This window comes from Lactuca serriola, chromosome 4 (assembly GCF_051521515.1).
Source record: "Lactuca serriola cultivar US96UC23 chromosome 4, Lser_US96UC23_V15, whole genome shotgun sequence".
NCBI lineage: Eukaryota > Viridiplantae > Streptophyta > Magnoliopsida > Asterales > Asteraceae > Lactuca > Lactuca serriola.
The window spans coordinates 316,912,774-316,923,780 of NC_136411.1; the positions used below are offsets into that span (position 1 = coordinate 316,912,774).

Below are 11,007 nucleotides of genomic sequence, written 5' to 3' on the forward strand. Positions count from 1 at the left end.
GGGTAGAACATGGATAGATGAGATAGTTGGTATGTGATAAAATGATGAAGTATGAAAGATGATTAAGAATGATATTGGTAGATGCACCAATTAAAGAATGTCATAAAACTAGCAGATGCGCTTGAGAATAATATCGGTAGATGCACCAAGTAATGAATGTCGTGATCTTGGCTGATGTGCCAAATAGAGATTGTCATAATAATAGCAGATGCGCTTATAGGGTAATCTTGGCAGATGCGCTTATAAGATAATGTCGGTAGATGCGCCTAAAAGAGAATGTCATAAACCTGGCAGTCGCGCCTCATAGTGTATGACGTAATCTTGGCAGAGGCGCTTAAAGGATAATGTTGGCAGATGCGCCTTATGTAGCAATGGAAGTTTGTGTAAATTCCTTAGGTCAATCCTTAGGAATGAATGAATGATGAGTAGTTGAATTCCTAGGGTAAAATCCAAAGAAAGATAATAGGGATGAGTAATTGAGTTGATTGTTTGATGGTTGAATATAATAATTATATTATTGTGGATTGAAAACCCTATATGCTCACCAGGCTCCCAAGCCTGACCCACTCAGTTTTCTTTGCATTACAGGTAATGGCACAAGAGTATAAGTTGGTGGACTTGACGATAGATTTTGGATTATAGGCCAGTAGTTATGAATAACTGTTGTAAGGTCTATTTTATATTGTTTATGCTTTTGGTCTGTATCGGAACATGACATCCCGAGGTTTTATTATTTAATGAAAATACATTCTCTTTGAGAAACGTTTTGATAAATGGTTATCATATTTTATTTTGGGAACAAATTCCGCAACCGTTTTCTTTAAACAATCACTCTGATTTATAAAACAAAGCATAAACAAATCAGTCTTTTATGGCCGTGAAAATGGGGATGTCACATAGTCAGCCAGAGTCAAGTAGTATTAAGTAGAAATACACTTGTGTTGTAGGAGGACGATAGCTCGGGAGATCGAGCACTAGTGGTTAAGAGATTTACGAGTTACCGAGACACGCGAGGTGAGTCTTCTCACTATACGTTACCTTGAGTGGTATTCTGGTTTGGCCAGAGGGTCTTATGTGCTATTTATGAGATTGTATGCTATGTGTTATTTGTATGTTGTACGACTATATGGACCGGACCGGAGGTTCCAACGATTCAGAACGGGCCAGAGGGCCCAATGAGCTATGACTGGACCAGAGGGTCCGACGAGCTGCGGGATTGGAGGGTCCCGCTAAGACATCTTGACCAGAGGGTCGGGTTTAGCCTCGAGTGGCGTATTTGTGGTATGTGGTATTTTGGGGAACTCACTAAGAATTATGCTTACAGTTGTTGTGTTTGATGTCTCAGGTACCAGCGAGGACCGTGGGAAGGCGGCGGCTTGACCCGTACACGCGAGGTGAGTCTTCTCACTATACGTTACCTTGAGTGGTATTCTGGTTTGGCCAGAGGGTCTTATGTGCTATGTATGAGATTGTATGCTATGTGTTATTTGTATGTTGTACGACTATATGGACCGGACCGGAGGTTCCAACGATTCAGAACGGTCCAGAGGGCCCAATGAGCTATGACTGGACCAGAGGGTCCGACGAGCTGCGGGATTGGAGGGTCCCGCTATGACATCTTGACCAGAGGGTCGGGTTTAGCCTCGAGTGGCGTATTTGTGGTATGTGGTATTTTGGGGAACTCACTAAGAATTATGCTTACAGTTGTTGTGTTTGATGTCTCAGGTACCAGCGAGGACCGTGGGAAGGCGGCGGCTTGACCCGTACACACTCACACCGATGGAGTTCACATTTGAGAGATCTTGGGAATTTGTTTTGAAAACACTGTTGTTTCGGATTTGAAATTATGATATGATATAGATTTGGTGGTTTTAAAAATTAAAAATTTAATTGGAATTTTACGTTGTTACAGGGGGGCAGCCGTGCGCACACACCAGAATACATCCCATGTTGGGGTAATTTGGAACTCGGAATCTACGCGGCTGGGGGTCGGTCGCGCAACGGCTGTGCGGGCACCCGCGCGCAGCAATCAGAGAGCACCCCATGTTGGTGTAATTTGGAGCTCGGGACTTGCGCGGCTGGGGTCGGTCGCGCAAAGTCTGCGCGGGCACCCACGCAAAAGTCAAATTTTTGGAATTTTTCAAACTTCACCAAATCACTAGAAGACTTCTATATGTTTATTTTTAGGCCAACTTCAAGTTTAGAAACACCCAAAACTTCAAGCGGAGATTATTTATTCACAATGCATTTATTTAACGTCTTTGCCAAGACATAGCCCCGCTTCCGTCAGCCTTTGTAAATCGGTGTTTCCAATGTTACGTTGTCGAATTCTTCCATGTCAAAGCCTTCATAAAATAGTTTCAAATGGTGCCCATTCACTTTGAAGATTTGGTTTGTTTCTAAACTCTTGATTTCAACCACACCGTGATCAAACACTTTTATAACAATAAAAGGTCCGCGCCATCGAGATCACTACTTTCTCGAGAATAGCTTTAAGCATGAATGATAAGGAAGAACTTTTTGGCTAGGAATAAAGTGTTTTTGGGTTATGTGCTTGTCATGAAATGCCTTTTTCTTCTCTTTGCACCTTTTGAACCTTTTAATTATCTTCTTCTTGATCACTTCCATCATTGGATGATTCAATCTTCTTTGAGCTTCCCTCTTAGGCTTATAATCATCTTCCATGAGTATCTTGTTTGTGCATACATTATGGCTTATCTCGTTTATTGCCTTAATCACATCAACCCAATACAATGGAGAAATGTTGCTAGGGTACCTCATTGCTTCAAATATGTTGAAATGAATGATCTCTCCATCAAAATCCATAGTAATTTTTCCTTTATGAATATCAATGATTGTGTGATCGGTATGCATGAAAGGTCTTCCAAGGAGGATCATAGATGATTTGGAAGGAGACTTCTCTTCAAGATCAATGACATAAAAATCCGCCGGAAAAACAAGTTGATTAACTTGTACTAACACATCCTCCAACACTCCTCTTGGAGACACACTTGACTTGTCTGCCAATTGAATGATGACTCTCGTTTCTTCCAAAGGTCCAACATTGAGAGATTGAAAAACCGAATATGGCATCACATTGATCGAGGCTCTAAGATCTAACATAGCACTTTCGACATGCAAATCACAATGGTACAAGGGATAACAAATATTCCCGGATCCTTGCATTTGGGAGGTAACTTCTTTTGGATAACCGCAGATACATTTGCATTGACTTGAATATTTTCATTTGCCTTGAATTTTCTCTTCTTGGTGCATAAATCCTTGAGAAATTTTGCATAACTTGGAATTTGCTTAATAGCATTCAATAGTGGAATGTTGATTTGGACCTTGCGGAAAGTTTCAAATAATTCATTTTCTTTCTCTATCTTCTTGGAAAAGGCTAACTGGGAAGGAAAAGGTGGTGGTATGACCAATGGTTTGATGGGTTTGTTGGAAGATTCAGGTTGATCAACGTTTGGCACAACCGGTTCCTTTGGGGGAGCTACAAATTTTGAAGGTTCAAAAATGATGACTTCATCTTCTTCTTCTCTTGAAACTCTTTTAGGGTTGCTTTCTCCAAGTGTTTTCCCACTTCTTAAAGTTATTGCACTCACATTGGGGTTCTTCTCAGTTTGAGATGGAAGTCTACCCCTTTGTTCTATCTTGCTGAGAGCGGTGGCCAAGTCTCCAATTTGTGCTTGAATGTTGGAGAAATTATTCTTGGTTTCTTGTTGAAATTGGGTTTGGCTTTGAGCAAGAGAAGTGACAAGTTCTTGAAGGTTCATTTGATGGTTACCACTTGATTGGCCTTGTTGTAGAGGGTGTTGGTAATTTGGAGGGTTATAAGAATTTTGTGGATATAGAGGTTTTTGGGATTGGTATTGTGGATGTTGGGGTCTCATCAAAAGATTTGGTGGATTTTGCTTTGGTGGATAAGGGTTGTTTTGGTTATTCCTCCAATTTGGGTTGAAATTGTTTTGAAATCCCGTGGGTCTTGGTTGACCTTGATATCCGCCCATTGCATTTACATCTTCCAGTTCACTTCCAAGTGTGGGACACTTATCCGTATAATGGCCTGTCATTGCACAAATACCACATATCATTAATTGTTGACCACTTCCCACCACCATTTGATTTAACACATTAGTCAAATCCAAGAGCTTTGATTCCAAGTGTTGAGTGTTGCTAACTTCACCAACCACTTGTGTAGAATTTTTCTTCATGTCATTTCGAGTCCCAAAATTCCTTTGATTTTGAGAAATGGTACCAAAAAGTAATCGGATCTCGTGAGGGGTTTTGTTGAAGATGTCACCACCACTTGAAGCATCAATCATCCTCCGATTTTTTTCATTCATACCCTCATAAAATTGTTGAAGAAGTAGTTGTTCGGGTATATTGTGTTGAGGACAACTTGTACACAAATTGTTGAAGCACTCCCAAAAATCATGAAATGTTTCATTTTCCCTTTGACGAATCCCCAAAATGTCACTTCTTTGACTTGAAATGCGGGAGGTGGGATAGAATTTGCTATTGAAGGCCTTGAGTAACTCTTCCCATGTGTGAATTGATCCCGGTGGTAAGTTGAATAACCACTCTCTAGCTTTGTCTTCCAAGGTGAGCGGGAATGCGGTTAACTTGAAATCATCCAATGTCACATTGTCGGGCAACATGCTAACACATATCATATGAAAGGACTTAAAATGCTTTTGAGGGTCTTCTCTATCCAAACCATGGAACTTGATAAGTTGATGTATGAAACTTGACTTCAATTCAATTCCTCGGCGGTTTGCGGGATAAACAATAGCAAGAGGTGTATGAGTAACATCCGTTTCCATCATTTGTCTAAGTGTCAACTCTTGAGGGGGATTGGGTGGATTGGGGTTGTTGGGATTTTGTTGCAAGTAATTGGGATGTTGTTGGTAAGGTGGATATGGGTATTGTTGGGGATTGTAGATTGGTGGTGGATAAGGTTGGTAGTTAGGGTATTGGTTATAAGGAGGTTGTTGTTGTGGGTACATTGGGTTTTGGTACATTGGAGGGTGTTGGTAATTGGGTTGATTTGGGTAATGTACTTGTTGAACTTGAAAAGCATTGTTTTGAGGTTGGTTGTTTTGGTGGAAGTGTTGGTTTTGTAGTTGTGGTGGTGGTTGATAATTGGGTTGGTTTTGAGGAGGGGCTTGATTCCAAGGTGGCATATCAATGAGAGATTCTTGTAGTGGTTGTCTTGGTTGATGGGGTGGGGTATTAGCATCTTGATTGATTGGGTTTGGGTTGGGATTGTGAGGTGGAGTGTGATTCATGGCTATGTGGTTTTCAAACGGAATTAGAAATTTGAAATACACCAATCATCATTTAGCCACCAAATGGATGCTCCAAGCCCAAAATTAGAAATTTATGATCCATCTTCACAAGCCCAAATAATCCAAGCCAATAACTTTCAAAACTCAATTCTTCTTCTTTGATTCCGCCAAGCCCAATAATGCCTCGGGAACCCACTAAACCCGTCTCCAATCAACCCGCAACCGCAACAAGCACTGAAAAACCTACAAAATATCTCATGCAACATAACAAGCACCCGATATGATCCATACTAAAGAAAAATAAATAAATTACAATGCATTAATGATAAAAAGATCTAAAAATCTAAAAATAAACTAATAAAATAAACTATCAATTTCTATATACTATTTGATTACGATTATGCTAAACCACCCCATTCATTTATAGCTTCTTTTAGTATACACTTAGATACAAAGCAGACAAATACATCCACTGAAATTTTATCAAAGAACACTGGTTTATAATTTTAAAGCTTCATCATAAATATCCATATTTGTATCATTAATCATAATGCAATGTCACAATTAGCCTTGAATTAGACTTATATCGATGGCTCAATTACAAATTCCAACACAAAAATCATCTCCACGTTCACCCACACAATGGTAAAAACGTTTTTTTTTATGAATAAATACTTTTTAACAAGTACACAAACAAAAAATCAAAACCCTAGTCCCCAAATCCTCTACCTAATGCTCAAATCCTCAAAACCCTACAAAAAGCCATCCCTTATTGTCTCTCTTCTTCAAATATGTTATGGTAAATGTATTCATTATTCAACTATGAATTTGCAAGCTCAATTCTTTGTTGATGTTCACCAACTTTATAATCAACAACCTCCATGAACAACTCCGAATCCAAATCACAATCCGGCCTCCCATAAACCGCGGCTTGAACACTCGCCATTAATTTTGCTATTTCACGGCCCGAAAACCCTTCGGTTTTTTTAGCCGCCTCTCGGATTATATCATCCGATAATTCTTTGATCACAATCTTTTTGGTTTTGGTTTTGAAAAGGGATTTCCATTTGGATTCATTGTTGTCGTCTTCTTCGTGAAGGTATTTTTGTAAATAAAGTTTTAGAAGTTTGAAGCGTTCGTCTTCTTGTGGGAGTGGGAATTCGATTACGTCGTCGATACGGTCGGTTATCGCGCTATCGAGATCGCCGGGTCGGTTGGTCGCCAGGACGAGAACGACGTCGCGTGATTGGTCGCCCGTTCGGAAGAGTAACGCGTTTAACGCGCTTCGTTGGGCTTCGCTCATGTGTGTGCTGTTACGCCTACATTAGAAGTAACACAGGACAGCAAATTATTATACATGACATGACATGAGAACATGACATGACATGACATGACAGAACAGGATGTAACATGACAGATTGACATGACATGACAAGTTCTTACATAAGACATAGGACATGACATGACGTGTTGTCAGTTGTCACACAACACAAGACATGAAAGTACATGCATTTACTGTGTTTTTGACATGCATTGGACTGTGTAATTAATGTTCAATGGGACAAAACTTGCAATTTTTGTCATGCCCAAAAAGGGAATATGCAAACCCCATCAACGGGGTGACATAGCCACGTGAGAAAGGTAAATCACAATGTCCCAAAAGCAAAGAAGGTGGACATTAGTTACGAAAAATGACCATTTTGCCCTTATCTTCTCGTTTATTTTTCTCTTCCTTTTCCCCTCATGTGAGTTGTTATTTTCTCAAAGATGTTAAACATTAATGAAAGTTAAATCACAATGTCCCAAAAGCAAAGAAGGTGGACATTAGTGATGAAAAATGACCATTTTGCCCTTATCTTCTCATTTATTTTTCTCTTCCTTTTCCCCTCGTGTGAGTCGTTATTTTCTCAAAGATGTTAAACATTATTGAAAGTTGAATCACAATGTCCCAAAAGCCAAGAAGGTGGACATTAATAATGAAAAATGACCATTTTGCCCTTATCTCGACATTAATGATTCAAAATAGAAGTTAATGGGAAAGGAAAAAGCAAAGAAAAAGGATCTTACTCGCAAAGGAAAGCATCAGCTTCATCAATGAAGAGAAGCAAACCCCTTTTTGACTTGTTTGACCAGTCAAATATTTCATGGATTTTAGTAACAGCCTGTGCACCAAGTGGAGCAACATCTCCTCCTGTCATCATTGCATAATCCAAACCCTGCACAATACATTCATTACCCCTAATAACCACTTTTGCATTTCAGATTTTTTAATATTGGCAGATTTAGTCCCTATCATTTTGTAATTTACATAAAAGGTCCCTGTGAACTTTTTTTTTTTTTTTTTTACAGAAACAAAGTAAAACACCTTAATAAGATGAAACGAAAGTAGAATACTACAAAATATAACATATAAATAAAAGTAGATTGATATAACTGGATGTAGATTCAAGAAAGCATACCGATTTTCTTGCAATTTCTCTTGCAACCAAGGTTTTGCCAGTGCCAGGTGGACCATAGAAGAGCATGTTGCGAAATGGAGCTTGATGAGACTTTGTATTTGCAGTAGCCTTAGCAAGATGCTCTATTCTTTTTTGCAAAGAAGGATGGAGTACAATGTTTCCAAATTTAGATTTATCTTTAAGAGAAGATGAAGAAGAAGAAGAAGTATAATTGCGAAGTTTTTGTGTTGCACGTGTGGCAATTCCTGACCATGGGAATTTTTCCATGGATGATTCTCGAATTAGTGATGGTTGTCCAAGAATTCGGTTTACATATCCCCACAAAACCCTAGCACCTTCCCTGAGGGGTAAAAATGGAATTTTTCATTGTCAGCATCTTTGTCAAGCATTTTTAACTATATATATGTAAACAAGAGTACAAGCCACTGCTGGTTCTGGTAATCAAGTATAGGTCTTGGTAAATTTGTCAAAATGACGACTTTGCCCTTGTCAAGCATTTTAACTATATATGTAAACAAGTCACTGCAGATTCTGGTGATCAAGTAAAGGTCTTGGTAAAAAATTTCAAAATGACGATTTTGCCCTCGTTAAGCATTTTCTGGGATTCTTTTTTATTTTAATTCTAAGATTGAATTTCAGGCTTTTGGTTTTTCATTGATAAAGATAAAGAAAATAAACAAGACATGTACACAAGCCACTGCACAGTCTAGTAATCAAGTAATGGTTTTGGTAAATTTTAACAAAATTACCGTTTTGCACTTGTCTTTTATATATTCTTCATCTCCTTCCAAGAAACCCCTGATAATCAACCTTTTTTTGGAAAGGGCTGATAATCAATCTTAATCCAAGGATAGATTTTGTTTTTATTTCTGGGATTCTATTTAATTTACTTTTAAGATTGAATTTCAGAGTTTTGGTCTCATGTTAGGGTTTTCTTCGATAAAGATGAAGAAAATAGAGAAGACAAGGGCAAAATGGTCATTCTCATAAACTAACAGGTGGTTTGTTATGTTAAACGGATCAGGGATTAAAAAGGTTATAAAACAGTGAAATAGGGACGGAAAAGGTAAAAAAGATTCTTTTTCGGACGATTTCCAAAAAAAAACAATGGAGCAAAGGGACCAAAACTGTAATTTACTCAAAACTAAATCTTCTTCCAAAACAGGATTTAAATAATGATGGATTCTTAAGAAGGAAAGATATAACAGAGCCTCTAGTCAAAGCAGTATTTAATGTTCCATTCACATGTGTTTGCTCTAACAGACGAAAGTGCCCTTGTCTATTTAAAAAGGCATCTAAAAAGCACTAATCAAATAAATTAAGTTTTAAAGTATAAAGCTAGCAGACCTGGTTGTATAAACTCCTGCAGCTAAAGCAGTAACTCCTCCAACAGTCATTACTAATTTACTTCTATCTGTCAACAACATCCTGACACCACCTACACATAAACAAACTCCAATTAATCCAAAAAGAAGAAATTAAAAGTATTCAATAATGTGTAACAGAACAATTATAAGAAACATCATCTTTTTGTATACCTTCAATGTGACCAAAAGTTGTGTTGATTGCAGCAAGCCATTTTTCCTTCTCACCATTGACTCGTTCCACAAGCATTCTTCTGTTGTGATCTTCAGTTAGTTTTGCTTCATGTGCACGACCTTCAGCTTCAGCCATAGCTTTAACTCTAATGGTTTCACGTTCTATTTCAGCTCTCTCTTTCTCTGTTTGTCTTTGTTGAGCTTGAATCTGTTCTTCAGTTGCTCTTCTTGCTTGTTCTTTTCTTATTAAAGATTCCTCTTGCATTCTAGCCAATTCTGCATTGTGTTGTCTTTGAGCTTCATGATCTGTCTGCAGATAGTTATACAATTCAAGATGGAAAATCGAACTATCATAAATGTAGTGTTTGTGGGTATTTGCAGAAACTTTTTAAAGAGAGAAAGAGAAAGAGATTCTCAAACCTGCATTCTTTTCCTAGCTAATTCATCTTCATATCGTAACATTTGGGCTTTAACTTGTGATTGTTTTTCTACTAAATTCATTTGGTCTTCTGCAAGTTTACGCTGTTGTTCCTGTATATGAACATGGTTATTAACTATTATGTAATGGAATTCCCAAATACAAAAGGCACACAAACAGTCAAAAGGATACTCACGATAGCAAGTTGAGCCTGAATGGCTTCCTGATGAGCCTTCTCTGCAGCCAATTCAGCAAGACGAGCCTCTTCTTGTTTTCTCATCACCTCAAACACCTAAAAGAATGAACCAAAATCCATGTAAGCAAGCCACGCTTTTTGCAGGGGAAAGATCGGAAGTATATATCATGTCGTTCCAAAAAGAGAAACTTATAAAATCGTTCAGCTTTTGGCTGCTTCCGTTTCCAACCAATGATTAATCCGAAAAACAAAGTCCAACAGAGAGAACACAAACGCTAATACCTTCAACCAATGATACAAATGCAGAACTTGCACCATTGGTAGAAAATGACTACTATTAATAACAAAAACATTTGAACTACATTCACCTGCTTAGAATAGGGATTACTATTGATTTCCCTGAGTGCTTTAGCCCCCCTTTCTAGAGCTTCAGGATCAAAACCCCCTTTCGAATCCTCAACCTCGGGCTTTGGCTCCGTGTTTGACGGCTCCGACCCCGATTGGGGCGACTGGGATGGTGTCGGAGATTGAGCAAACGGATTGAAACGATACGACGGAGCGTCGGCGTAAGAGTAAGTGGTGGTTGATGCGGCAGCAGCAGCTGCCATAGCAGCCAACGATGCGAACCTGGAAGCCGCCATTAACGGGCTTTCGAAAGTATAAACCTATCTGTAGCTCAATTCAATCACTGCAATAAAAGAATGTTAAGATTTTTGGGTAGAGCATAAACCCCCTTTTCACGTTTAGGGTTTAAAGAAAACCTTAGTTGAATCGAGAATGGAACATGGAACGAGGGAGATTTCGGTAATTTGAGGTACAGTTCGCGTTTGGAATTTTTCTTGCACAAGAGGCAACTAAAACAAAGATTTTTATATGACAAGGGTCAAAGGGTATAATGAAAAAAATTAACTCAAGATGGTAAATGTAAAATGTTTCATTGTAGAAAAGCTACCAAGTTTAGGCATCTAATTCCACTTTGCCACTAAATTAAAATTTTATAGCATTTTTATTATTAATTTAGGATTTGTTTTATGAAATTAGATTTTTAGTAGGTTCCATCTGCCTGTGTGTTAAACATTCATATGTTATTAGGTTA

The 11,007-nt window shown here is 38.4% G+C and overlaps 2 protein-coding genes across 3 annotated transcripts; both read right to left on the minus strand.

Annotated features, from left to right (window-relative positions):
• Positions 1 to 3,116: 3,116 nt before the first annotated feature.
• Positions 3,117 to 4,223, minus strand: LOC145099526 (uncharacterized). Its single transcript, XM_079037092.1, has one exon. It carries the CDS (start codon positions 4,221 to 4,223, stop codon positions 3,117 to 3,119), a length of 1,107 nt encoding a protein of 368 aa, XP_078893218.1.
• A 1,590-nt stretch (positions 4,224 to 5,813) lies between these two features.
• On the minus strand, positions 5,814 to 10,754 carry LOC145097317 (uncharacterized). 2 transcript variants are annotated; one of them, XM_079034856.1, is made up of 9 exons: positions 10,673 to 10,750; positions 10,280 to 10,599; positions 9,912 to 10,007; positions 9,718 to 9,828; positions 9,298 to 9,607; positions 9,107 to 9,197; positions 7,760 to 8,099; positions 7,368 to 7,516; positions 5,814 to 6,619 (listed from the first exon to the last, which is right to left on the minus strand). In XM_079034856.1, the coding sequence occupies exons 2-9, from the start codon at positions 10,550 to 10,552 to the stop codon at positions 6,121 to 6,123; spliced, it is 1,869 nt and encodes a 622-aa protein (XP_078890982.1). In that variant the 5' UTR covers positions 10,553 to 10,599; positions 10,673 to 10,750; the 3' UTR covers positions 5,814 to 6,120. The 2 variants fall into 2 exon arrangements, with proteins under 2 accessions (XP_078890982.1, XP_078890981.1); XM_079034855.1 differs by having other exon boundaries at positions 10,280 to 10,754.
• Between the last annotated feature and the right edge of the window lie 253 nt (positions 10,755 to 11,007).

Excerpts from the sequence above, each read along its gene's own strand:
- LOC145099526 (XM_079037092.1), bottom strand. The coding sequence starts at position 4,223 with ATGAAGAAAAATTCTACACAAGTGGTTGGTGAAGTTAGCAACACTCAA.
- LOC145097317 (XM_079034855.1), bottom strand. The coding sequence starts at position 10,552 with ATGGCGGCTTCCAGGTTCGCATCGTTGGCTGCTATGGCAGCTGCTGCT. Across the intron at positions 10,008-10,279 it reads GTAATCCCTATTCTAAGCAG|GTGTTTGAGGTGATGAGAAA; the intron begins GTGAATGTAGTT and ends TCATTCTTTTAG. Across the intron at positions 9,198-9,297 it reads AACTTTTGGTCACATTGAAG|GTGGTGTCAGGATGTTGTTG; the intron begins GTATACAAAAAG and ends GTTTATGTGTAG.